Source organism: Falco peregrinus, chromosome 6, assembly GCF_023634155.1.
Source record: "Falco peregrinus isolate bFalPer1 chromosome 6, bFalPer1.pri, whole genome shotgun sequence".
NCBI classification, from domain to species: Eukaryota; Metazoa; Chordata; class Aves; order Falconiformes; family Falconidae; genus Falco; species Falco peregrinus.
This window is the reverse complement of record NC_073726.1, coordinates 67,365,768-67,393,734: the sequence shown is the minus strand read 5'-3', so window position 1 is coordinate 67,393,734 and position 27,967 is coordinate 67,365,768. Positions and strand designations below refer to the sequence as shown.

Below are 27,967 nucleotides of genomic sequence, written 5' to 3'. Positions count from 1 at the left end.
CCCCTTCCCTACTGTTTGCTCCAACCCCACTGAGATGTGATTCAACGTGATTAACGTTATCCAGTGGCTACTTGCTTCTGGAAAGGGAGTCTTGTATTCCTTTCCTCATCAATAAATTTCTATCTTTGGCCAAGCTGTGGTGCATCTAAGGTGAACAAATGCGTGTAACTGGCTGCTTTATTTTTTTGGTGGGGTTACATTTCTGATGACTTATCTTTCCCAGACTGCATCCTGGGGCTGAATGCGTGCCAGCACTGATGCACAGAAAGTGGTGGGAGCAGACAGCCAGGAGGAGGGAGGGGAATGGGTGGAACAACTTGTGTCTGTGACAGCTGGCTGCTGGATGGGCTTCAGGTTGTCAGATGCTGGCTGCACACACAGACTGCCTCAGGAGTTGGATGTGGGAAGCGGTTTCCATCTATCAGTGGTAACTTTATTGGCTTGTATTGAATAATTGACTTCTGTTTGGATCTGTGGCTGTTCTGAGTTTTGGATATATTATAAATGACTTGAATGCTATCAGTGTGTTTATTTCAACAACTTCTGCTCAGATTTTCTGAAGTAATAGATCAATTACAGTTTCAACCTTCTGTAAATAGATTCCACCCCCACCCCCTGCCTTGGGTCTGTGGGTTGTTTTTTTGTTGATTTTTTTGGGTTTTGGTTTAGCATCCTTTTTCTAAAAATACTTTCTTTTAGTCCTTTTATCAACAGAAGTAGCAAATTTCATGTTTTCAAGCATATGCACATTTTCTAAAATAGCCCTAAGTTAAGATGAATATGAAATAACTGCACAGATCACCAGGCAGAGTATAAGATGAAAATGTCAGTGACTGGTTTGTTAGAGAAGTCCTCTGAAGCAGCGTAAATGGAGCAAAACGGTGAAATTTATAGTCAGATCAAATTTATTTTTTTAAAAACTGCTAGTATTTGTCTAAAAATCCAAACACACTGTTACTTCATAATGACTTATCGGTTATAGAGGGGAAGCTGGTTTTGTCATTTTCTGAGTTATCACTACACTTTCCTAGTAAGAATATGTTAATATTGCCTCTTGAATCATTCCAATGGTTTGGATGAGATACAATCAGCTGCATTTTTCCCTCACCTGACCCAAGTAGTGCAGATGCTGTCCTTCATATGAAGTTAGACTCTGCTGCCTAGCATGGTGTCATGCTCTTTATCTTATATATTGTAACAAAAAGAAAATAAATCATTTTAAGACTGGACAAATGAAGTGAAAGAAACACACAGGGCTCTGTGCTGCAACGCTTGCTCACACAAGTGATTCTTTTGTGATCAGTGAGTCTGCTTATACAAACAGGGTGTCTTAATTAGTAAATGGGAGCTTGGAACATTTAGAAAATGATGACTGTCATCTATGCAGAATATGCTAGTGCCAATTAAAAACTCAGTGAAAAGATCTCAGTGTTAAGTAAAATAATATTTGAGGGGATGTTGCTTACCTCACACAGTTCTACGCAGAAAACCAAAAGGAAAAAATAGTTGGGGGAGAACTTGGTGGAGGTGCATCCTGTTCATCTTTTCTTGTGCTAGCATTCATAATCAAAATAGCAGTATTAATGCAGTGGGTACTTAAGAAAGTCACACAAACCTTACTCAGCCCCTTCCTTTGTCAAACATGTAGGAAGCTGTAAAGAGCTCATGGGGAGGCGAGGAAGTGACCCTCAGATACAGAGCTCGCCCGTGTTCCCACAGTCGCAACAGGGGAAGAGGATGACTTACGTAGTCAGCACGCTCCTTGACTTTGTGACACACAGCCGTGTGGGAAGCAGTTCTTGAGCTGAAAGTTGCCATTATGTGTTATGGAACTGGCAAAAGGCTGTGCTGACAAGGAAGGAGGAATTACCTGAAGTTAGCAGGTGTAGAAATGAGCCAGTAGCAGCAGGGTAGATGACTTTGGTTACGGGATCTACTTACCTTGCCTTATCCTGGAGTGATGAAGCTGCCACTGCTTACTGTACCCATTTTCTTTCTTGCTTGCTTTTCTTTTTCTCCACTGTAACCTTGTGGTTCTTTACTATATGAAGCTCATGGTACGTGGCTTGTAGAGTCAGGAACTATGGTCACCCTTAGGCCTTGTAGATAGGCTTAATATAAAAGAAAGAAAAGATACTGTCCAAAACTGCTGAAAGAGATATTGATGTTGTTTTGTGAAAAACAAGCCATGAAAAGTCTTTACAAGTAAAAAAACACTATTGCATATTTTCTTTAGGTTTTCAGCTTGATAATACTTGTTCAAAGACCAAAGTGAAAACAAGGTTTGAGGGAATGTTTTTTTTAATACAGGAACTACGTTTGTGAAAGAGCAGTGCTTGGTTCCTGTAAACAGAAGTCCTCGTACTCTGAGCTTTCTCTTCAGTCATATGCCTTTCTGGAGATGTGGCTTCAACTTTGATTATCTCTGTTCATATAAGAAACCTCCATTATTCATTACATAGTTGATGAATGACTGCCATCAGCAAAGCCATTGTCCCAGTCTGTACCAGTGTAGGTGACTCATAAGAACCTTGGAGTAAGAGATGCTGTGTTTTTGGCACAGGACTTCAGTCATAAGCTGCTACTTTCAAACCACAAGCTGTGCATTGGCAGCCTACTCAAAATCATAATTTTCCAGTCAAGGGAGATGCCAGTGTGCTTCAGCCACTGCGCTGGGTGGTTCTGCCGGCTCCATCCAGCAGCCCCACTGCCCTGTGGTGGGGAAGCAGCAGTGACAGGTTTCTGGGGGTCCTGCCAGCTAAAGCTGAATCAGTAGCAAGGCCCAAAGACTTGCTACCTCCTCTCCCTATGATGAGGGAAGAGGGTAGGAGTGGAAAGCCACAGCAGCAAATGGCCAGGAATAAGGTTGTCACACTTTATATCCGTGACTTGCAGCCCCTGCAACCCGTCTCATGAGCAGTGCTTTGTAATTCCTCCCTATGGCCATCAGCAACCCTCCAGCTTCTCTATCCCTAAGCATCGATTTCACTACCATCCACCTCCAAAAAGTGAGTGATCAGTGTGTGGTGGCTCTGCTAAGACTGTAGGTGACAGTGTGAAGATAGTGGTCTGGTCAGGGAAAGGTGAAGATGCTGGTGAATACAGGGGGACTTGTTCTCTGAAGGATCAAAACTATGCCTTTTTAATATGGTTTTAAAAAACTGTCCACTGATCCTTTTTCAGTTTTATGTGGCTAGTTAACATTTATAGTATATACCACTGGGACTTCTAGCAAATTAACTTTGATTTTAAAGACTCCAGATGTTGAAGGTGGTTTTTCTACTTGCTTTGCATTTCCTTTCCTCGTGTTCCATCTCCATATTCCCGATTCCCAAATGTGCCCTCTCTGATGAGGAATGTACTGTAATCAGTGCATGTTGCACGGAGAAACCATGATTACTTCTAAGGAAATAGTGTTTTGGACTCAGTCTGGGGAAAAAGTAGCTTGAAATCCTGTACAGTGCTTTTTGTTTTATTTGAACAGCACAGGCAGTGCATGTTACATTATTGTGCTAATCCAAAATTTAGAGAAATGTTGAAAGATAATCCCATTAATTGCTGACTTACTAATTTTAATAAGACTCAGCAGATGTGCAGGTCTGCCTACATGGAAATGAGTATTAGATCAGAGCCAAAAGAATGAAGATCACAACCAGACACGACAACAGACTAAGGCACACTGAGTGAGTCTGCTGTAGCCAGTGTTGGCAGAACATTTGTAGTGAATGTGAAATTCACCATTCAGTCCTTTACTTTACATGGTATACAGTATACTAAGACTGAGATCAGGAGATTTTTTTATAAATCTTACTTTGTTAATATTTCAGTGTTTTCTGTTAAAGCTCGGAGTTCATAATCTTGAAGGGGCCGCTGATTTAAATGTGGTAGCATCCATAGCTGGTAACTTGGCAAACTGTACCTCTTCAGTAGCAGTTACTATAAGTTCTATTTCGGTCTAAAAATGAAAGTTACTGTGGGAAAGATGCATGGTTTTGTCGCAGCACTACCAAAACTAGCCAGCTGCAACAAGGTCTTTTACCATCACATACCAAGTTAACTTCACTAAGTAGTTAGCATGCCTTGCCCTGGCACGGCCACCAGTCCCCCCCCAGGGCTCAAAGGTCAATCTACTGTTTGTGCTGTTTCTTCATACTCTTCGTGCCAGTCCCTCTGCTGCCTTCTCCTTGTCTCTCCTCATCCAGGTCTTTCCTGCTCTCTCTTTGTTGGCTGCTCTCTCTTCATTGGCTGCTTAACCACTCAACGGGAACCAGCCACAGCTGCACCTTATCTACATCAGCCAACCCGCTGCCCCGAAGCCAGCCCACAGTTGTATATTATCAATGCTAATTAGCCCAGCTTCATTCCTCTACATGGTTGCTTCCAACCAGAACAACTATATAAAGCTTGACAAAGTATGGGAAAGGCAACACTGAGTGCTTGAGTCTCATGAATATGCACACACCAAACCAGTGCAGTAATGTTTAATCTTAAAGCAGACAGATATGGGTACCTATCTACTTTGAATTGGGACACTCTGCATCACCCACCTTATTCTGTTAGAAATGAAATTATTTCAAAAGACAAAGTTGATTCTGTTCTTAGAATATCTTGTGATGTGCACAGTTAAACTTGCTGAAGTTTGTTTCCATTCTCCTTCTGTATTACTGCACTGTGTATTGTTGCGAGTGGTTCACATACTCTCTTATGCATCCCACAATTTGAAACCTCTGTTCTGTGTTATTATGTAAGGCAGCATAGCCACCAAGAAGCTATTTTCTAGTTCTTAGCAAGTATTGTGTAGTGTTTGGCCTGCCAGTTTTAAGTTCAATTTGTTTCATCTGTTTAACTTTGCCATCAGATTTGAGTGCATTTACAGAGGTCATTGAATTAAAAAAGCAGTATCGATATACTTTTTGCTATCTACAATTTAGGTCTACCTTATTTACTTGAAGATTCATTTACTCCCTGCAGTAAATGCTATGAAAAGGAGGATAATATTTGTTTAGTAGCTCTAGGAATATTCCCACGCAGTGAGAAATAATAGCCTTATATGCTTTACATCTTCATTATTCCCAGAAAGTGGTCTACCTTCTTTTGTTGAGCTTAGAATATTTTTGCTTGTGTCTGGAGAAGAGCTTTTCAAGAAAAACCTCTACATTTTTGCATTTTGCCAGCGTATGTATCTGAACTAATCCTTAATAGAACCTGATCTGTGTCCTATGCTTAGCCAAGATTCCACTTTTCGAAGATAATTCTAAACCTTCGGATATTTGCCTATTATTTTTTTCGTCATCACCTTCTTGCAGAACGAAAACTAATTTCTTCAGTGAGATAGCCCTCCTGACTTCAGCAATTTTTTTTTTCTCTTTTTACAGCATTGGGTTATCAGCTGTTCACTTTATTTTAGCCGTGGCTCACCACAGTGAAGGCTGACCTGATGTTTAACCTTTACTGCTCATCCGCACAGAACAGAATATCAGTATGAAGTTTTTGTATTATTCTGCAGCTGCAAAGCATTCACAACTCTGTCACCACTGTGATAGGAGAGGTGAAGATATATCGAAACAAAAATGTGTAATTAACTTCAGTGGATGGCATCTAATAGAATTTGGAGGAAGGTAGATTATTTTTTTTTTCCCTTGTGAGAGAAACTTGGACTTCCAGAATTCCTACTCTCCTCCTCCATACTCCTATTTTCAGATTGTTTGAGCTTAGTCCAGGTATTCCTAAAACATGTTTGGGTATGCATCAGCAGTATAAGCCTCTCAGTAACACGTCGGTTCCTCTCACATACAGGACAAACCTGAGAAGGGTAGGTACCAAGTTACTAGAAACTTTGTTTCGAGGGCAGGTTTGGACACAATTGTGAGCAAAATCCATGACCTGATGTACTAGATTTCCTGCTCAGGCCTCAGCAAATCTGTTGTTACAACTGCCCAGGCGAGACTGCCTTGTTTGTGCTCATGAAGCTGCTCAGTCATGTCCTGGCCTTGCTGCAGCTCCTGTAGTGTTTGGTGAGTAAGTGGATGGGTTGAATTGGTCTCTTGTAGTGTCAGTGCTACTTAATGCTCTTCTGAACTGATCAGGAGGTTGTGTGGCTAGGTAGGTTATTGTGGCTAAACCGATGCTTTCATAAATAGACTATTAGCCGAACCTCCACATACGTCCAGAGATGAGTAGGAAGGCTGAAGCTTTGCAATGGTCTTGCATGAAAGTATCTAGCAGTAGAACATGAAGACAACAGCCATTATGGCAGGTGTTCTTGGCACTTAACACCGTAGGTATACATCACTCTATAATTTTGAGAAGTAATTTGAGACTTAAATTTTGCCTCCTGACAGTCAAAAGAGAATAACCCTTTTCTCATAGACTTTGGTTATATCCAGAAATGCTGCAGTTCTTTCATTCAGATTGTATGATTGAGAGTGGGATCACAATGACAGTAAAAATTAGGCAGTGCTGGAACAGTATAGATGCACTATTTATTATAAACAAAACAGAATAAATATGATAGAAGACCCAGTGGTGTTGAGATTGTCTTCCTGAAGCTTATGGAACTGCTGATGGAAGAATCTATGCAATACTAAAACAATAGTTTAACCTTTTGTGAATATAAATAAGCCATTTTTTCCATGTTACTGGCATTTCAGGCTGGCTGATTATGTTTGATTACATGTTCATGGGTCCAAGTTATTTCTAATTAGAATGCTCTGAAAAAATAGATAATGCATCACCTAGCTTCAAACATTCTTCCAGATGCAGGCATGTTTGCAAGCATTTTAGCTTCTCATTTCCTTGCAGATGATAAGCAAAATAATTAGAGTGCTTATCAAATTTACAGTGTTTACTTCTCTTTTCTGTTAGTAATAACCTCCTCTTCCTTGCTTACATTCTTGCCTATCCCCTTTTTAAATTTCGTTAAAACTTTCCGCCCCTCTCTCTCCTTTTCAGTGTGTTTAATCAGCCCCAATTATAAGAGGCATTATATTAATCCTGTGCTAGTGAACACAGTAACTGGCTGGTAGTATTTTGTTGAATGTTGTGTTTCTGACTTCAGTAAAATTTCTCGGTCATTACAATGCATAGGAATAGCAGTCATACACAAGTGTTTCTTTAATCAGGTCAGAAATAATCACAATGGGAATCTACTTCAGCCCAGCAAGAGCTGCAGGTTTTTCCAGCATGTCTGACTTTTTGCATATCTAATGGTATTTTAAGTTGTACCTGCAAGGCAACAACTGTATTTCTAAAAGGTAGACTATGTTACTGCTTGCTTAAATGGACAGCATTGAGAAACCCTACTGAAATGTATGATGCTGATTGTGCAGCAAGTATTTGGTATTTTTGTTTTGGGCTTCTGTTATAATACACTTACATACAATACACTAGATACAAGTCTGTGGTGAAAATTTCAGTATTTCTGCCACAATTTTCTTGTCTACATCACCTGGAAAGATACAGCCTTCCCTGGATAGAAACTGAGGCTCCGATTCCCAGAGATATTAAAGGATGCTTTTTTCCAAAGGATTTGACTACTCAATTTTGTATAGGAGTATGGTGTAGCTATATTTTCATTACCTTTTCCCATTCCAGCTTTACACGTAAAGAAAGCTGCTCATCCTGATATGGCTGCCTTACTCTTCAAAACACACAGCTTGAGGATGTGACATGATCAGCAGAATTACTAGTTTGAAATATTGTTTAAATGTCTGTAGCGTGTCCCTCTCCAGCAAATATGGCTTCCAGACAGGATAAGTAATTTGTACAATAGCTTGTATAACAATAATGAATTTGAAGATGTTCTGTTTCCTGCACTCCCCATGTGCTGAGTTTGTTAGATGTGTGAAGCCAGAGCACATCTTGAGTGAGAACACCTCTTGGAGCTTTTGTTTACCGTAAGCAGTTGCAAAAGATCCTGCTACAGAGAAGCAGTCTTTTCTGTTGTGTTATGGTTTTATATTACAGTGGATGAGCTTTACAAAATGCCTTTTGCCCACTGAATGCAATTAGTATTTTCCAGTATAGCAGGGGGCACGTGATGGTGACAACATTGATTCTTAAGGCAGATGCATCATTTCTGCTGCTCATCTCACTGTGTGGTTGGATGAGTGCTGGTGCTGGCATAGGGGAAGGAGTTGCCAGAAGCAGAAGCTGGAGCAGATGTTGATGAGGATGGAGGAAGAGTGGCAGACCCCAGACCTGTCCTGTTCTTAGCAGCAGCTCTGCATCTGTCCCAGCTTGAAGTAATCATGAGTGAAAACCCTAAACAGGAGTAAATGCCTTAATAACATTGTGTATGTAAAATAAGTTCCTATTCTGACCCCAGCAGCACCTTGCTTTCTTAGGGAATCCTTGTAATAAACAAGGTACCAGTCTGATGGAGAATTACAACCTTCTCTTGTATGGTTGACAGCAGCAATGCCCCTTACTGAGCTGCAGTTGGGGAGCTGGAGATTTTGAAGCGTATTAGTTGTCAAATCTGCAGGCAAAATGGTTTTCAGAAAGCTCTAATACTTCAAACTTCCACCCTCATTGCAGAGTTATGAGAGTGATCTTAATGTAGATTCATAAATTATGTGCGCCTACCTGACTTGTACTTGTGCATCGTACTGATCCTGCAGGAGTTACTCTTTTTTTAAATTTGTTTCTGAATTACCTGATTCTGCAGTTGGAGTGTAAATTGCTATAGTATGGTATGGGATTATGTAGGACAGGGAAATTCAGCCTGATGGCTCTTTGATAGAGAAGGCTTGCTGTTATGACCCTCTGTACCATCACCTTGGTCCATCTAAGAGCTTTCAGTACTCCCACCTCCATAGGAGGAACAGAATCAGCACATAAGGTACCTTCTTAGGCATCGAGGAATGGCGTGGGACCGAGCTCCCACTGCTGTAGTACGATACAACTTTTTGTGTGTGGAGCAATACAAAAGGAATTTCTGCCTAAGATCACAAATGTCTGAGAAGCTTCCGTATGTGGTGGGCCTCGTTAGTTTATCCACATTGTTCTGGGCCTAGTCACCTTTACGTTCTTGGCAGATCACTTGCTAATTGAATGAAATGGGAAAGGCAAAGATGCCATGCTGCAGCTGCAGGTGGTGGTCAGAGTACTGGCGCTTTGGTAGAGCGAGTTGTTGGTCTCGCCATGGACCTGGGAGGGTCTCCATGTTTGTAGAGGCAGCTTTTTTGGTGTAGGGCTACTTCAGTGTTTAAAATGAAAAACAAGCTTCTAAGAAACAAAGCATGAATACTTGAAAATATTGTTGGAGTCCAAAAAACATTGAAGAATTTTTAAGCAGCGTTGGGCAATAGCTATAGCGTCTCTTTCCACCGCTGTTCTAAGAGCAGGCTTGGCTGTTGCTAGGAATGGCTTGATATGATGGATTTTGCCATGGGAGAGGGAAATGGATTAAATCAGAGGGTCCACACGCTGCAGATCACCTTATTAAATAGTTGGGTGGGTTTGGGATTTGCTTTATTTGGGAACATGCAAAGAAAACCCAACTTATGCTTGCATTTCTACTAGCACAAGCAAGCAAAGGTAAAATGATGGCAAATAGTAACAATAAATTGAAGTGTCCAAACTCTACCCTAATCATGTTGTTAAAAATGAAAATAATTATGACAACACCGCAATAAATGATAAATGGGGTTTCCTCCTCTCCCTTGCTCCTCACAAAAAAGTTGTGGATTTTTTTTTGATTTAGAGGTGAATGAATATTGACCTAAATGAGATATCAAGGTCCTTCATATTATTATTTAAAGTTTCTGATTGTGTTTACAGAACCAATTTCTTTCATATCTGAAAACAAAAATGCATGCTTTAGGCTTTTGTCACCACATTCTAATAAGTGCTTTTATTACAGTTTCCAGTGTGTGAATATGCTTTGCTTTATGTTTTGTCCCAGCTTTGTTACCAATAGCTGCATATTGATCCTCTTAATCAAAATAAATTCCATTCTGCTAGGAAGAAATTAATAGATGAGTCGGCTAGCTTTATGCTTTGCTGATTATTTTTTTTTTTTAATATTTACAACAGGAGCCCTTTCCTACAAAAAACAGTTGCAATATGTTTAGCTAATTCTTGGGTGCTACCTTCTGTAGTAAAATAAACTTTTTGAATGTATAACGTTTTGTGGACGCTTAGAATATAAACATAGATTGACTGAACAAAAATGCTGTTTCTTCTACAGTTTTGTAGAACAGGGACTTTAACAATTCAGACAGGAAAAAAGTCTGTTAGAATTGTAATCTTTCTATAGGAAAGCTTAGGTTAGTCACAGTGGAAGTCTTTTTTTGTATCCAGCTCTTCAAATTTTAAACAACATAATAAATTCCAGTGAAAGGCAAGTATGTTTTTAGGATGAGGCACTTTTAAAGGATAGATGAGTATTCCAATTTTCTCTATAGAGACATGTTAGCACTCAATAAATGTGTTTATAGTCATTCTACCTTATATTTAATCCTGTTTCTAACTCCTGGGATTTTGTATTTGTTTTTCAGGCAGCAGTATCTGTCCAAAGTCCTTAGTATTGTCTAGATCTTGCACAGTAGATGCCCCAAGCAAGCTAGTTGAGCAGAATGTATACAATGAAGCGGCTCAGGGAATAAATGGAAGTGTGCCAGTCAAACAGTCCCCACGTTCAGCTTCAAATCCAAAGCCACAAGGTAAGCATTCTTAAATATTTTTTTTAGGGGAGTTGTTCTTCATCTCAGACTTCAAGAGAAACAGAGCACCTTGAAAGAACTGTATTTGTTCAGTTGGAAAATAGTGGTGTAAAAGCTTGCTACTGAAGTTGTTCTGTAAATGCTTTATGAATCTGTCATTTCTGATATTTGGCTGAAAAAGGTTCTCAGAAGGAAAGTTGGACTTATTCATATGTTACAAGCACATAGGTCTGGCTACACTTTTTATCTCAAATGTTACTGCTAGGCAGCAAGTGTTAAATACCTTCTCTGCTCAAGAAGTGGCTAGTCAGTAGGGAACTTTGTGCAGTAAAAGCTGAGCAATAATGTCTGCAGAGTAGAAGTAGATTTCTTTCTATCCATGAATTGTATCTTCACTTTTAGAAGCTAAGTAGACCAACTTGACATGTGGACTTTGCATATCTAAACCTCAAACTACCTTTTTATATGGTCTGCTCAGTAATACTGATGATTCTGTTGAGGTTGATCACAACAAAGAGTGTGTTCTGGAAATCTTGGATTCAAAGTGAATCTGGACTGATGTCTTGTAGGAGTGACGTGCAATTAGGAACTTAATCTCAAAAGTTTAAAAAAAGAGTGAGTTTAGAAGACTGATATCATGATTCTGCTCAGTGAACTGAATTCTGATACACGGTGCTGATATGACAGAAACCAGAATTACTTACAGAAAAATAGATCACGTTTAAATCACATGTAGAAACTAGAATCACATGGAGTCATCATGAAGTGGTTTTAACAATCTGTGTATCACTTCATAAGAAAACACATCTCAAAGAATTTTGCATCAGTCCTGAGTTCGTGTTAGGGTTAAGTGGGGAAGAAATTCATTGGGGTGTCAAGAAAATTCTGTTTACTTAGGGAGAATAAGAGCAAAATAAAGTTGTATTTCCTGTATTCTTTGTTTTTATAGAACTTTTGCCAGTATTGTTCACTAAATGAAGATGTTTTTAGCATTTGTATGTAAACATTACTTATTTGAGTAGTCTTTCTGTACTAGTTCCTAGCTGCAGCTGAGTTAATAGGATAACACATGTTCTTCCTAAGAAAAATATTTTAGAAATCTTTTAATGGATAAACAGAAATGAGCAATGAATAAAAAGATTTTAAGCATTTCAAAAACAAGGCCAGCCTACTTATTATCAATTTTAGCTGTTAGATAAATTAGGAGTTGGATATTATTGGACCCTATTCATTCAAGTAGTTATGCAGCTGTTGTTGCTCTTTCCTAGCCATGACTTCTGTGTTTGTCAAAATTGCTTTCTCCAAAATGTGGCACAGCCAGGGATAGTGTTGTAACCTAAGAAATGCAGCTGTGTAGATTATATTCAATAATACTTTTGTAAATAGTATTTTGTGCATCCTTTGTTCATGGGTCCTACATCTTTCTCTGTTTATTTCTGTTAAATATGTGCATCATATTGAAATTATATAGTGTATCTATTTGGCCTTTTTATTCATTTGAAGCAAAACAGAATAGAATGAACAAGAGAAGCATTTGGGAGTCCAAATGATCCAAGCAAACTGAATTGCTCTAGTTTAATGGTTTAATTATGTTTGCTATTTTTTTAAGAGCTTTTCGTGTACAGGTATAGAAATGTTTTTGGTTTATACTAGCAGGAAATATTTTTCAAAATGGTGGTGCTAGTCATACAAATACTAAGTGTGCTTTCACAGTGAAGGGAAACAAGATGACAGACCTGAATTGTAATGCAGTGTATTTGGTTGTTGATGAACTAACTGCAAAATGACCTTCCTGTAACCTACCAAAATCTATATAATTAAAATGAAAGATTGAAAGATGACTTTGAGGCTGCATTACAGGTGGGTTACAGCTAGTTTTAGTAAACTTAGCTTTAATAGGTGAAATAGAGCTTTGATATAGAGTAAAAATGTCCAAAATCTTACACTTGAAGTGAACCCTGGACTCTGAGCCTCTTTTGTCTGCACTTGGTCTCTGAGAAGTAGTTTAAATATTGGGAAACTCAGGATAGCTGGATCAAGTGAATAAATATCTGCACAGAGTCCAATATAAAATTCTTCCTTTTCATTTTTATTCCCCTCCCCACTACCCCAGCATTTCAAGGAGAAAGCAAACAGCAGTCTGAAACTCTGACAGTAAAAGAGCAATTTTTGTTCCCCAATAATTCCTTCTATTAATAATTTAACAACTTGTATGTCAGATTTCTGTGTTGAGTACAGTTTGATTATTGAAAATCTTTACAAATTTGGAACAATGCCTGAAACTGACTGAAGGCTGATAAGTGAGTTAAGCAAAGTAATCAGGACTGTGGAGAAAAGCAGTCACAGTCTGGACCAGCTGTGAAACACGTTGCTTCGCCTTTGCGTCAGTGCAATGTGTTCTCTGATAGAGTGGACTAATCCAGACTGGAGGTAGTCAATGGAAATAGTGAAATACACTACTGAATTCCAAGGCAAATATGATGCACAAGAGATGAAGCAAATTGTTAGATAATTTGAAATTTGCCCTTACCTACAAATATTTGGGTAGTGATCTGAACCTAGCAATAGCAGAACGCATGTGGAGTGACATGTACAAATTGACCAGTTTTTTCTAGTTTCTTCTGGTCACTGCTCTTTGAACCTCTTGCATGAGTTTTATATAAGGCCCAATTACTAAATACTGGGCACTGAAACTGTTGTCTGTACCAAGCAGATTTTTATTGTAGGATGGAAAATATGTTGAAATGTCAACACTTCTTCAAAGCAGTGAAATGTCTTGTCAGTTCAAGACCGTGCATCAGTTGCTCATGTAAATTTTCCTAATGAGTGCTTAGGAGTACTTGTGAATCTCCTGCTGAGGCTGAAGAGGCATTTTTGTTTGGGTTGGAGATGATTTTCCACTCCAGAAGACAGGCTGGTTTGTGCTACTGTGAAATGGTATGGACACGAAGTATTCAGCACGCGGACTTCAGCTGACTCTCTTCTGTGTGGCATCAGTTCTGTCCTCCTTTCTCAGTTGATTATAATATAGTCTGTAGTTTTGAACTTACTCAGTGCCCTGGTCCCAGAGACCTCTTAAAGGTCTGGGATGTAGACTGCACTTCTGGCAAATGAAAGTTCTACAATTAAAGGCAAATTGAACTGCAACTGAGAGCTGTTTCTAGCTAGACTTCTCCAGTCTCGGTGGTGCTTTAAGAAACCTGTAGCAATGTTTCTTTTATCATCAAAAGTGCTAAATCCCAAACATTATTTCCAGAAAGAAGACAAATGAGAGAACAAAGCACATCCGATTATTATTAGTCTTTTTTTATAATATAATATTGGAAGATACTTGTTCTGATGTGGTATAAAAATGTGGAAATGTACATCCTAAAGAGGAGAGAACTTTTTCTTTCTTTTTGCTGAGTCTCAGTTCTTAGTCATTTTGTACTGTTCTGGCAAGTGTAAATCTTTGGTATCCGTCCAACTGTGCTCATCTGATCTTCCTGAAGGTGATGGAGCGTGCAAGGAGCTGATGAAGGATGACTCAGCCAGGAAAGCTATAGTTGCTTACCACAGGAACTTTTAACTGGGTGTATTTTCATTGAATGAAAGCATAGCAGCATTTTTAACCAGCAGGAGTTAAATGCATAGAGGGAGATTGACTGTGTTATACTTTCTAAGAGAAGAGAAACTTTCTTTGCTAATATGCTTTGCAGTCAGCAAAGGTGGTTGCACCTTTTGAGCCATTTTGTAGCATTACCTCCCATTTCCTTATGCATATGTACAAAGCTGAATGCACAACTAGGCACTGCAGCTTAAATCTTGAGTAGGTATTTTGGCTAGCATTATACAGTAGCAGCTACCTGAGTATACCGAGGGGTTTTCTTTGGGTAGAATATGCAGTTCACATCCCCTAATGAGCTCAAAATTCTAAAGTATAGAGACAAGAGTATTTATAGACTCAGACAGAGCTCTGTATTATGCAGGGTATTACAATGGGCTAGTCTTTTATCTTTTTTTTTTTCTCCTTAAGATCCTGCTGTGTGCACATTGAAAAATAATCTGATTAAAACAAAACACTACAGAAGTACATTGAGGGGAGAATTAATGGAATTTGTTTTCCATAATCCCTGCTAACAAGGTTGACCTTTCAGGAAGGTTTGCAGGTTTTTTTACACTACTGATTCTTTTCTTTTCATTGATCTTGTGACTGTCATTTTCCCATTGCTTTATTCCTAAAACTTACAGTAGCTACAGGAGCAGCTGATTAGGGGAAAAGTTATCTGTTAGGTGGTAATAGGGAGTAAAGAACAAAATATCTTACATTAGTGAATTGGCATGGCTGTTTGGTTTGTGGTTCTCCTCTGAAGACTTTACAGGGATTTTCAGTATACTGGGATTGTCCAGTTTGGCCAGAAGTTCCTCATGCTTGCCCTACTGAAATGCTGCTAAACTGGGGATTTTTCTGTAATAGCTGCAAAAGTGTGAGACACCTCCACAGAATGTCCTAGAATTTGATTTTTGTCCCAGTGGATCCAGTATAAAAATAGCTTCCAGCTAATTCCTTCTGCTTTATCAGTAGACATTAATTCCCTCAAGCTTAGTAGTTTTAATATATCCTTGTGAGGCTATTAACATGTTATGAGATGTACAAAAGAATCAAAGAATTGAAGAGTCCATTAAATAAGAGAATTCACAGGACTGTGGGTTATACAAAATCCATTGCAAGAATAAGAAGTGTTTCTGCGAACTAGCACGGTGCTGGTCAGTAATTCTGCCCAGCATTCCCTTTCCCTTCCGTCTCCCCCCTGAGGGAATGGCAGTGCCCACGCTCAGTTGTGTCCTGCTTTTTCCCAGCCCGCTTGTGTCTCCTTGTTCAGCTGTCCCATCGCCTTTGTCAGCGCAGCAAGCTATTCAGCACTTGGACAATTATCTGATGCTCGTTGGCCTAATTCTGCCAGACTTTCTCCGAACTCCCTGAGAAGAGGGGAGCATAAGGAAAGCTGCTGCACTGCACTGCAGCTGCGGCTGAGCAAGTGTATGCGGCTTCTCAGGAGGGGCTTCAGTTAGTACAGATACCCAAGCAGTTACACAATTTAATATTCTGCTTGTTTTCAGGGTTGCATTGTAGCTGTTTGAAAACTGCAGTATTTTACGTCATCCTTTCTGCACTGCATCCTTCCTCAAATCTGATTTTTTGCTTGTGTTAATAAATACAAAATAAAGCTTGAAAAGACCAAAGATACACTTATACGCAGTAAAAGGATCTGATACACAGAAAATCTATTCCTTCTCCCTCTGATTATTTCATTTATCAGCATTTGTAGTTGATATGGTTGAAGTCTAAAGCTTTCTGTGGTACGTTCATTTCTTCATGGAGCCCCTCATGGTACTTTTCAGACTGCAGCAATCACTACAATCCCACTTAAGTGCTATTAGGTTATTGGAAGCACAGATAAATATTACCTCTTATAAATTTAATGTAAGGTAGAGATGGAAAGTTGCCCTTAATCAAAGTGTTCCTTTACATTTATCATAGCCTGTGACAGTATATTTTCAAGAGGTTTTTTCAACAACACTTTCAAATGTCTGTTGATGGGACTTAAGCTAATTCCTGTGGTGCACAGGTTTTCCAGGGTCAGTCAGCAAGCCATTCTAGAATCAGTGATGCAAGGAACATGACTTTTCAGATCCATCTACCATGTATCCTGTACTAGTGCTTATTTTTCTACAGTGAGAGTTGCATGTGGTTCCTAATACCAATTCCTGTCCTCCTTCGCTTCATATTTGCCCCCTGGCAGGTCTGTGTAGTTACCGGAGGGCTGGTGCCTGTGGCACACCGGAGTGTGGTGCCTGTGGAGGGGTAGCTGAACCCTTGGGGCCAGCAGTTCTACTGGCAGGACATTGCCTACTCCTGCTAGTTTATGCCTGCCTTTTATTAAAGGGCAGATACAGTCTTTATTTTTCAATTTCATATCAAATTCTTTCACTTCTCCCCACAATACATTTTGGGAGTGGGTGTGAGAATGAGCAGAGTTGTGTTCTTGGGAATTAAGGACCTTTCCATTAAGTGTCTCTTTTTGATGGAGCTGGAGGTCCATTGCTCTGATAGTGGAACACATTTGGGCACTGTCTGTGAAGTGCTTTTGCTGCCCACAAATGCTGCATAGTCACTTAAAGGGGTGAACCTGAATGTAAACAACCCCAGCACTTGTGACTTCAGTTGCTTTATGTGTCACCCTGTCCTTTGTGTTCTAGTCACTGCTGTATTAAACAGTGACTGATCGTTAACAATCTAATTAGAAGGACTTCTGGTAGGGATGGGGGAAAAAGGAAGAAGAATAAAAAATATTTTCAGGGGCCCAGGTTTTCAGTAGTATGAATAGACAAGTGTTCAATAAGTAAAGGAAGCTCAAAGGCGAAGGCAAATACCTTTTCCACTGACTGTTATTACTGAGTTCACAAGGGAGAAGGTAAAGAATGAAAGCACCAGAGTTTTGGGGCAGCAATTTAAATATCTCTCTTGAGCTCCTCAGCACAGCTAGGTCCTTTGATTATGCTTAATTCTTTTGCATAAATGCAAAAACCTGCATTTATGGAGGCCACATGTGTTTACTATAGTAACTATAAAAACTAAACAAACAAGAAAACCTCTTAATTTTCTAGCTTGTTAAAGTACATATGGTTTGCCTTTTACCCAAGAATTATAACAAGGTTCCTGACACCAGGCAGTGCATAAAAAAACTGTATGAGGTCCCTGCATTCATAAAGCAACTTTAAGGTTCAGTAAAGCCAAGAGCACCTCTTCTTCATTACCGTAGTAAGTTCTTAGGCAAAAATCTCATATATGTTTTGGTAGTTCAAAGAAACAGTTTGTGAGTGATTGGTGGTGTTGTTATTGTTTGCAGTGCCTCCAAAGCCAATTCATCTGCAGAAGGTGTCACCTATTACGTACCAAACCCGTAGGCATAAAGCTTTATCAAACCAGAAACCAAGAATGGAGGAAGAGACGCCCACCACTGTGTCTAGTGTTGCAAAGGAAAAGTCCAGCAAAGTGTCAGATCTCATCAATCGTTTTGAGGGAGGCAGGTATGTAATAGAATTTGAATTGGTTTGTAACTCTGTTGTGTGTGGATCGTTGGAACCTGTGAGGAAAAATGTTGGTACCGCAGTAGTGCTCAAACCCATCCCTGCCAGAGGGTCTGATGGCAAAACTGCGTGTGTTTTTAAAACGGTGTGAGCCAGTTGTATATTTGACCTGTTCGAGATGCACCTTTTCATGAGGTGCTAGTCTTAATTTTTCTTTTAAAAAAACAAAGAAGCCAAGCTTGTAGCATTTTTAAAACATCCTGAAAAATGTCAGCTATTTGAAATAAATGCTGATTTTTAGAATGAAGCATTGGAGCTAATCTTAAATTCTTTTGTTCTTGCAGAAAAAAATATTCTTTAATTTCATAAGGAAATTGAAAAACCTGAAATCGTGGTTTTAATTTTATACTGTCTTAACCTCTTCAGATCATTCATGTGAAGAGGGTGAACTGCACACGTTATTGGTATGGCATACACTCCCTAAACTGTTTGCTTTGTAGTACTTGATATGATGTTGTGGTGCAATAGTTTGGTGTTCTTGAGTTTTGATACTGCCATTTACAGGAAACATTGGAACTTTGAGAAACATGAGCCACAGTGAACTCTGCTTTCAGAAAATAGTGTTACTTGCATGCCTTTAGTTAGGTGTACATGACAAGAATTATGAGCTTGGAAACAGAAGTTCCGAATATATCTGCTCTGTATAAAGAGAGTGACCTTCCAGAAAGCCTGTGATAGAAGAACAGCTCAAGAAACAGTCCAGTGACAGTTGAGAGCTGCAAGTTTTGGATGTGGCTTTCCTGTATTTCGTCAGAACACTGATGTCCTGAAGGGATGTCCCCCATGGGAAGGAGTGCATATTACGTACAACAGAGCATGTCCTGAGGACAAGCCAGAGTATTACAACTTTCATTGAAAGAATTGCCCCTCAGGATGGGGGAAATTTAATCCTTTATACAGAGGCAGCTGAGCATTGCATCTCTAGTGGAAATAATTTCAGACCTTCATCTGCAAGAAACTTCCATCATTAGGCAGATACTTCATTGCACTCTGTCATGACAGCTGCTCAAAGATGGGGAAAAAGAAATTACTGCAGCACCGGAGGTCCTGTGAATACTGCTAGCACAGGTCTCTAGTCCTGTTACCACTTAGAGCAGGGGTCCTCAAACTTTTTAACCAGGGGGCCGCCGCGCGGATGCAGTGGCAGGCAGTCATCTGCGGCTGCTTGGTTTCCCCCCAACCCCCAGCGGGGGGATGCAGGGGGGTCTGTAAATACCGGGGGCCGGATTGAGGACCTTGGGGGGGCTGTATCTGGCCCGTGGGCCATAGTTTGAGGACCCCTGACTTAGAGCTTCCCAGTCTTCCTCCAAGCATCACCCAAGTCTTTTTAGCAGTGTAGTATCCCTAGGAAAACAATGTTAGCATTTCTGAATGGAAAGTCCTCAGGTTCATTGTGCCCTACACCAATGAGTCCTGAATTTCTTCTTCCTAGACATTCCTGATGTGTTCTACAGGAACTTGTTGAATGTTATGCAGTTAAAGGAAGCTATAAAGAAAGCAAGGAAAACTTCCTTATTTGTAGACTTCTAAAAGTAGGGACATTTTGTTTTGGGGACTAGGGGAGTCTGAGTTGCTTTTTGACCAACATACTTTATTAAATATATCCAATAATATCTGTGCAATGATTAAATTCTCTTCAACTCTATGACCTCTGCTTATGAGAAGCTTGCACAATTAGCATGTCAAGTTCTGGAATATCCTGCTGTGGCCATAGAAGCAATTCCTGTTTTTCAAACGAGCTTAGCTCACAAAATGTGTCTTCCGTGAAGGTGAACTTAACTTTTAATTATTGGTCTTCAAATGACTAGGTAGCATGTTCATGAATTGCAAACTGATGGTCAATTATAATAACTTATTTTTATTAGTCTGTACATCCCACAAACATGTAGGCATGGGAAAAAGTTAATTAAACCTCTGTGCTGTATGCAAGCAAATGTAACTTAATCCTATCTTGGAGTTAAGGCGTTTTGTTTTTGGTTTTTTTTTTTAAAGACATAGTCTTTACACAATTAAAGAAAAACTGATTTAAATTTCTTTGTTATATGACGGAAGAACGTGAAGCTACTGAAAAATATTTTTTGAGCTCTGTGTACAAAAGTGCAGAATATGTTTACACTGTTGGTGTAAACGTACAGTTTATAAGCAGTCTTCATCTTTCCAGAAGATTAATGGTCCATACTGGGAACAATATGTTAGAGGACAGTCATGATACCGTTTTGCAAGTTGAATATGGTTTGTTAAAGGTACTTCAGACAAAAATGTATAGGTTTTGATTTGATTTCAATGATTTAATTTTTTTTAAACTGTAATGAAGCCAAGCACTTCTACGGAGTAGGCTACCATTTATATTGGCCTAAAATGCAAAATCTCAGAAATAAAACTGAGGAATAGATAGTGAAAGGTATGAACAAGAGATAATGTGTTTAAAGTGGAGATAAAATATGAAAGAATTTTATTCTTTTAAATCAGAAAACATGCAGCATGACAAAAGGGCACTGCTAAATAAGGAAACTGGGGGAAGAAATAAGGTAAGAATTTAAAGCCCCTCCTGTAATTTGCTGAACTAAGGAAAGGGATGCTAAATGCTCTTGGACATTTTTCATGCATTTTGTATAATTATAGGACAGTTAGGGAACAGGCTGCTTGTTAGTTTAAGCATCGAACTGGGACTTGGGAGACCGTAAATCTTTCTCCATTTCCACCAATAATCTTCTGTAACACTTTGGGTGAGTTGCTTCATGTATCAGCACTTCAGTTCCCTTGTCTGTTATGTGGAGCTCGTCATACTGCCTCCCATTTTACAAAGGAGATTCAAGACACGTGAGGATGTAATAAATCAATATGGGCAGCACTCTGGGTTTCCAGTAAGTGATGCGTGTTTGTGTGTGTTTCAGTGGAATAACACAGTTTAAGCCTCAATGGCCTGAACTTCCCAATATTAACCAAAAAGGGTCTGGAAGGAATTTGTTATGTGGTGTAACTCTCCTGCTCTCCATACTAGGGATTTTCTATAATGCCATGTTTAACTTTTCTCTCATATATGTTTTGTTTGGTGTTTTTAGCTCATTAAATCCTAGTGATTTGAAGAAAGATTCCTCTGTTCTCCACATTTCTAAATCTCAAGGAAGATATGGGTCAACACCATCACCTCAACCAAAACTCCCCTCCCAGCACCCACTACAAAAACAGGGAAACAGTAACACTGACAAAACTCAGGTTGCACAGCTACACACAGCTAACGGAGTAGTAGCACAAGACCAGATGGAAGATGAGGACAGGAGATTACCAGATCGTGGCTCCACTGTGTCCACCCTGGTTCTGGATAACGCCATCAACAGCAGCTTGGTAAATGGGGAAAGAGAAAGTACTTCTAGAGAGTCACTGCAAAGTACGACTGCCTGTGAAGGACAGATGCTTAACAGCTGCTACAGAACTCCAAGCAGTGATACACTGCTCCCATCTGAAAATGAAACTCTAGAAATTGATACTAAAGTGAAGGAAGAACCAACTGAAGAAATCAGCAAGCAAGATCAACCTGTAGAGATGAAGGTAAACCAAGAAATTATTTCATTTTTGCTATATTGTTACTTTCTGTATTTTCTCTAGGTTTTTATTTACAAAAACAAGCTTACAAGAGCCAGTCAGAAAGTTGAAAATCTTTTGGTTATTTTTCCTGTGAAAAAAAGACAGGAAAAAAAGTTTTGCTTGCCTTTCCCCTGCTTTTCCCAGTTCCCCCCCTCTCTTTCTGGTGTCCCCCCCCTACTTCCCATCCCTTTCCCCCCACTTTTCCATCTGAGGTTTAAAAAGAGTGAAACCGAAGTACATGTATATGTTTAGCGCAGTGCTTCAGCTGTGTCAGGCTACAAGGGACACATGTTAGTGGGGTACATAAAAATTCCACATGCAGTAAACTGTAGCAGCAGGGATTTAGGCAGAACTGTCATATGAGTCCTTAACTTGGATGTAGTTGTCAAGTCAAAGCTGGAAAGGCAGTGGCAGTCTGCTAGCTATGAGATAGACGCAAGGTTTAGCATCCTAAATATATGCCTTGTTAGCAATGAGAACTTATGTCATGGTGAATTTGAGCTTCCTTGTAAGGAAGGTTTTTAAATAATAAGGGAAATAAGTGGGTGGAAGAAAATCTGTCTTGGGAAATTAATTGCTGAAAAAATGTGCATATTTCCACCACTAAAATTTTGATTATGTTCTTTGCCTTCTCATACTGAGGCATTGGTGGCCAGTGAGCATTGCTAACAGTTCTGGTCCAGCCTTGCCACATGTGAGTCATGGGGGGGTGTGGTGTGTGTGGTGTGTGCACGGGGGACTGGTGGCAGGCTGGACCCTCCCAGCTTTCCTCTTCACCACAGGGACAAATAGCTGAGCACTGATAAAGCTCATCACTGCTTGTCAGGAGTACACCTGCATCAATTAACTACAGACCTCTCCAAGCACTTGAGTTTCATTAACACACATCTATGCTTGAGGGTAAACTCTGTGTGTGGGAAAGGTGGGCCTCAAATTCTCATGTATTGTAGGATGAAATATCTTAAGTAATGACGAGAAGGCACTGGGTTGCATGGCTTTTCTTGTTTGTTTTAGGGGTGGTTTTTGCCATTAAGGAGTGAACGTTATGACTCCCATCTAAATATAAGCCTGGCCACAGTCCAAGGCACCTTTAACCTGCCACACCTCTCATTATGTTTCTATCTCCTGTGCAATAATGCCTGTTTCCCCTCTCTGTGCCTATGAAGTGTTGAATGCTGCGTGGGCAGTGATGTTAAGCCTGAATCCAAGTTACGCAGCAAGGTGCTGGCATCATTTTCAGGAAAAAGCAGAAATGGGAGCCAGTCCTGTTATAAAGTCCAGGAAGGAACTGGGCAAATGCTAATGGCAGCAATCTCATCAAAAATCTGTCTTTGAGCTGCTGGGACCAACACGTGTGATCTGTCCTGTGTTGCCCAAGAGTCAGATTGTGAGGGGTAACGTGACTGCTGCTAGATGTATTGTTCGCTGGTGCTTGAAGGGTAAAAAACTGAAACAAACCAAAGGCATGCAGGGTGACTTCTAAGTCAGCGCCGGTGGAGAACTGAATCTGTAAAACTGAACTGGGTCACAGCAGCACTTCCAGAGATACCAGCTTGCTTGTGACACAAAGACATCCTCTTTACTGAGATTAAGAACCATGTCCACCACAAACTGACCTAAGGGCCACACTTTACAAAATCAAACAGCAATTTAGTTTGGATTAATGCAACCTATAGATTGAAATCAGCGGTCTAAGTAGCTGCTGCCATGCTGTTTGGAATAGGGGAGGGTGATAAGGAACAGGAGAGGTCTGGTAGAGCTTTAAGCTGTTTCTGCGCCCAAGCAGGCATTAGAAGTAAGAGCATTTAGGCAGTCTGTGATTTTGCTAAGCACCCACTTAGTAAAGAATCTTAAAACTGGGATACAGTCCAGTTGAAGTTGCACTGCACAGACTTCTGCCACAGCACACTTCTGACCTTTTTAATTAAGCAAGTGTAGGTACAATTGAGTAAAAGCAATAGGAGCAGATGCATGTGAGTCATAGACAAACTTTAAATTATGGATCTGAGATAGATATGTATACATTGATAGTGATGCAAATTTCTTTGCCTCTTGCATGCCATATTTCCTAATTCAAGGAAGAGAAAAAAGTGGTGTTATCTCTATGTAAATGCATATTGCACAGCAGAAATAAACTAAGTCCACTGCTGGAAAGGACGAATTAAATTGTGGAATGGTGCAAAACAAGAGCAGAAATTACATTTTAGACTTGGAAAAAAAAGCTGATTTTGAAATAGTGTTGCTTTTAAAATTATTTTTTTTCCCCTTAGTCACTGTAGATCTGACCAAAGTCAGATTGTTGCTGGTTCTGGAAAAGTTGAAACAAAACTTAGTAAATTTGGCATTGTTCTGAAATATTTTCCCCAAATTACCTGAGTATAATATGCTTTATTTCTCTTATTTACTGAATTAGTTTAAAAGTCTCAAACCACAAATATCACAAACAAAAACACAATTAAAAGTGGAAAGTTTCCTGCCTTGCAGCAGAAGCACCTTCTGTCATAAAATTTGGTTTGCCTAAAACACAGAGGCTGAATAATACAAGAATATTGCAGTCATTTAACTTCCTGAATAACATGTGAGAAATCTGCTGCTAGAGCTAACTGAAGACAAGAAGACAAACGCTTTGGTATTTGTTGCGAGACCGGTAGGAAACAGGGATATAGACTGCACGCATGCCACAGATGGAGAATAATCTATTGTGCATCTTTAATAAAGTCCTTGATGTCTTCTTTTAGCAGCAATGCTAAGGGCCCTGGTGTTTCAGGTGCAAAACCTGATGGAGATTGTGTATTTCTAAATGTGAGGTGAAGTTTTGATTTAAATATGGTGAAACTTTGTTGCAAAGCTAACTTTCTGGCAAGAAATATTTTACTCTTACAACACCCTGGTTCTACAATTTTATGGTTGTCTCTAGCAACAGTAAATAATGAGCAACGCCGTATATCTTTAGCACACAGTTTAAATGTGTAAATCCTCTTGACAAGAATAGTTTATTTAAGGATACCAGGATCTTTACTGCTTTTCTTGGTTGCTGTGCAAGAAACTCGCCCATCATTTGTGCAATGGGACTATTATATAGAGTTAATATGCCAGAACATGATGGTAGCATTCAGGATTTTCATTGGAGGCCTGGCAAAATTCAGTGCTTTCCTTGATTTCAGAAACAGAGGACTTGAGATTAAAGGATATTTTAAATTCTCCTGGAAATTTATGTTTATATTCCCAATACTCAGGGAAAAAAGCTTTGGATCGTGAAGCAGCTATGACATGAATAGTACTAGAAAAGAAAACTCCATTCTGTTACTTTAGACCAAACTGAGCATTACAAACAAGCACAACATAATTGAATTATATTTTTTCATACTCTACATCTCTCACCCTGTGTTGCTTCATGTATTACTGCAAAGCTCTTGGGCAAGGGCTACACCTAAATATGAGTGAATCATATATAGCATCACTATCATATCAGTAGGTATAGGGTTTTTTTATGGGATATGGCTGCTGTTTGGTTTGGATAATTAGTTATGACTGTATTGGAATTTAGGTTTATGTAAAGGCTGTTTTAAGTCAGCGTTGGTTTTGTTTTTTTTTTTTTGCAAGCTTAGGCCAATGGAAAAACAGTGTTAGGAAATATAAACTCACATGAAAAAAGTTCATGCTCTCAGCAGCATTTTTCATACCTCTTCTTAATTTTAGAGTTCAAGAACAATTTAGTAAAAATTACGTATTTTAATTTCTTAAGCATCCATAGTAATGTAATGATTCTAGGGATGTGCAACTTTGTATTAACGAATATATAACTAGGCCTAGGTGAAATTCTTGCTGTAAGCATCCATATAGTGGCACAAGTTTGCAGTCCTGACTGATGCACCTACTGCAGTCTTACACTTCTGATACTTTGGTCTATGGTTGAAATAGTGTACCTCCAATGTGACCTTTCCCTGTATAGCACACTAACCATGTCTTACAGTTTTATACATTGAGTTGTCGTGTGTTATGGATTGTCACAGAAGTTTCCTGAAATCGTTGAGAAGCTGCGCTTGAAGTGATAGAGTATATGTCCAGGTATATCTTGTAGTAAATTTTTGTCTCCGTTTTTTGGTTGGGTTTTTTTTTGTTAACAGCAAGGAGCCCAGAATAAATACTAATGTACTAAAAGTATAATGAAATCATAGGAGGGAAATAGAAAATTTTTCCAGAAAAAAAAAAAGTGTCCATATCTTCAATTTCTATTAACTTACTATCCTACTTGTGAAAAGAGATGTGTGCATTTATGGTTATATCCTCTGAAAATAAAGCTTAACTTGTAACTTAAAAGACTATTAACATTTCCTTTTACTGTTAATGATTAGATTTGATGCAGTAGTTCTTTACATTGTCTCTACAAGGTTTTTCAAGGCTGTTCTGTTGAACAGCTCTAATAACGAATGGCTCCATGTCATTCTCACTGTCACAAACATCATTGAGGATTCACTTCCAAATTACATTGTAAAAGTTGCTTCCTGCTACTGGGAATAGCCAGATTTGGGTCTGCCTGCCCTGAGCCCATAGCTTCGCTGCTCCCTGTGTGCCTGCTTCAAGGAGGAGCAGGTGGGCAGCTGGGGGTAAAGTTGTAGTGCAGTCTGGCGTGTGCCACGGCAGAACTGGGATGACTGTAAATGAATTCCCTGAAAGGATGAAGGATGCACACGCGCGCGCGCACACACACACACACGCCAGCTGCAGCACTGGCTTTGCACACTGGTGAGTCTTTCCACCAAACGTGCCTTGCTGTGTAGCATGGTGCTGCCAGGACACGTGTCCACCCATGCGTCTGCTCCCAATTCACCCTGTGTGCTCAGGAGAAGCAGCAGCCACTTCCATCAAGGAAAGCTCCACAGCAGATGGACACCACTACTAGCAAAATAGTCTGTGACCTGTTGTTTCCAACAGGAAGGAAGCTGGAGCGACCTCGTGGAAACCAAGTGCTTTCCTTTAGACAGGGTACTAGAGAAGACACTGAAGTGTGCAAAGGGAGGAGGATGCAGCTAGCAGTAGAAAACACAGCTGGGAGTTCATGTAACATGTGGGCAAGTATTGACATGGTGAGGTGGCAAGATGAGGACTTCCCTAAAAGAAAAGGAGCAATACAGTTTTGTGTTGTTTTTGCACTAACCTAACCCGGTGGGTGGGTGTTCTTATGCTGGAATAAGAACATGCCAGTGTGGTTAAAAGGTAACTAAAAATTCCTGTGTCCGGTAGTGTGATTGATGTAGAAAGGAGACTGAGGTTCTAGAATTAGGAATATGTTTAAGGCTGATACTGAGAAGATGGGAAAGTTGGGGTCAGAGTATAGTGGGAGAATAAGAGGGATTTGTCCTGATTTAGGAGTGAGGATTAAATGCTTTTTCTGAATTGCTCATTTTGTGCCATATTTTTGAGTCAGTTATGTATGATTTTTCCCTTTCTTGATTAGTTCAAGTAATCTGGAAACTGCAGATTGCTTCTATAGTAGTGCTTCAGGGGAGAAAGTGGGGTTTTGGGGAGAGAAAAAATAATTAAAGTGCTGAGGAACCAACAGCCTCCATGGTTTTGTGGCTCAAGTCCACGTATGAGATGCCTTGTAAATGGCTGCACTAAACGGCATGCTGCAGCTGGAATAGCTGATCCTCCAGCTCCCTGCAGTGTCTCTTGACAGCACTTTAAAATGCTGTTCTGTAGGTTACTGTGGTTGCTATGCTGATTTAAATAGATTTAATGAACAGCATTAAAGTCACTATTTAAAGTCTGTATTTAGGGAGGAGGTTTGCCGTGTAGCAGTGTGACTGTTAAAACTGCAGGTATCCGAAATGTGTTCAAATTTGTAATACTTACCGAATTCTGAAAAGGAAGAAAAAAGCCACTGAAATCCTTTAAATGAAAAGACTACTTTAGTATTCCATATTGAATTTTTTATATGATATATTTATCGTACTCATGTATATACACATAATATGTGTATCATACTCTTGTGAAAGCAGCGTGCATTTTGAAATCAGAAATAACTTTTCCAAACTCTTTTTTTTTCTTTCTTTTTTTTCTTTTTTTTTTTTTTAATGAAAACTTTATAGTTTGTTTAGAAAATTACCACTTTCCCATAAGCACCGTGATAAGACTGCCATTTACTCAGGAAAGATTCAGCTGTTGTTAGATGTGAACACTTGTCAGGGCTAGCACTAGATCTGGAAGAAAAATCTTGTAATGGAAGTGTCATTTTGTTAAATCTGATGCTTCTGAGCCTGAGGCATTTCCCTAATGTTTTAATATTGTAGATGGCTGTGCTTTCATTGTCTTGAAGTAACTTCTTGTAGCAACTCATACATTTGTATTTTAACATATTTAATTTATTATTGAAATCTGAATGAGCATTTTATGTTTCCGTTCAGTAGAAGAATCAAAAATATACTTTGTGGAATGAAAGACTTTAAAGTGAAAACTTCCCTTAAGATTCAAAAGTGACTTCCATAAAGACCTAACACAGGAGCCCATAAAGACCTGCAAAGAAGTCTAATTGTAGTCGTCAATTAATCAGCAATGAGCGTATCAATGAATGTAAAACAATT

At 39.4% G+C, this 27,967-nt stretch overlaps 1 protein-coding gene across 10 annotated transcripts in view; it reads left to right on the top strand.

Moving 5' to 3' along the window:
* FGD4 (FYVE, RhoGEF and PH domain containing 4) overlaps positions 1 to 27,967 on the top strand; it is a 110,211-nt gene that overhangs the window by 61,765 nt on the left and 20,479 nt on the right. For 8 of the 10 annotated variants that reach the window (XM_055807416.1, XM_027792987.2, XM_055807417.1 and 5 more), the window contains exons 2-4: positions 10,503 to 10,667; positions 17,558 to 17,738; positions 20,861 to 21,347. In XM_055807416.1, coding sequence (XP_055663391.1) covers positions 10,503 to 10,667; positions 17,558 to 17,738; positions 20,861 to 21,347 — 833 coding nt within the window. Of the gene's footprint in view, positions 1 to 5,990; positions 6,015 to 10,502; positions 10,668 to 17,557; positions 17,739 to 20,860; positions 21,348 to 27,967 lie in introns of those variants that run through there. The other 2 variants (XM_055807419.1, XM_055807420.1) reach the window with 2 other exon arrangements.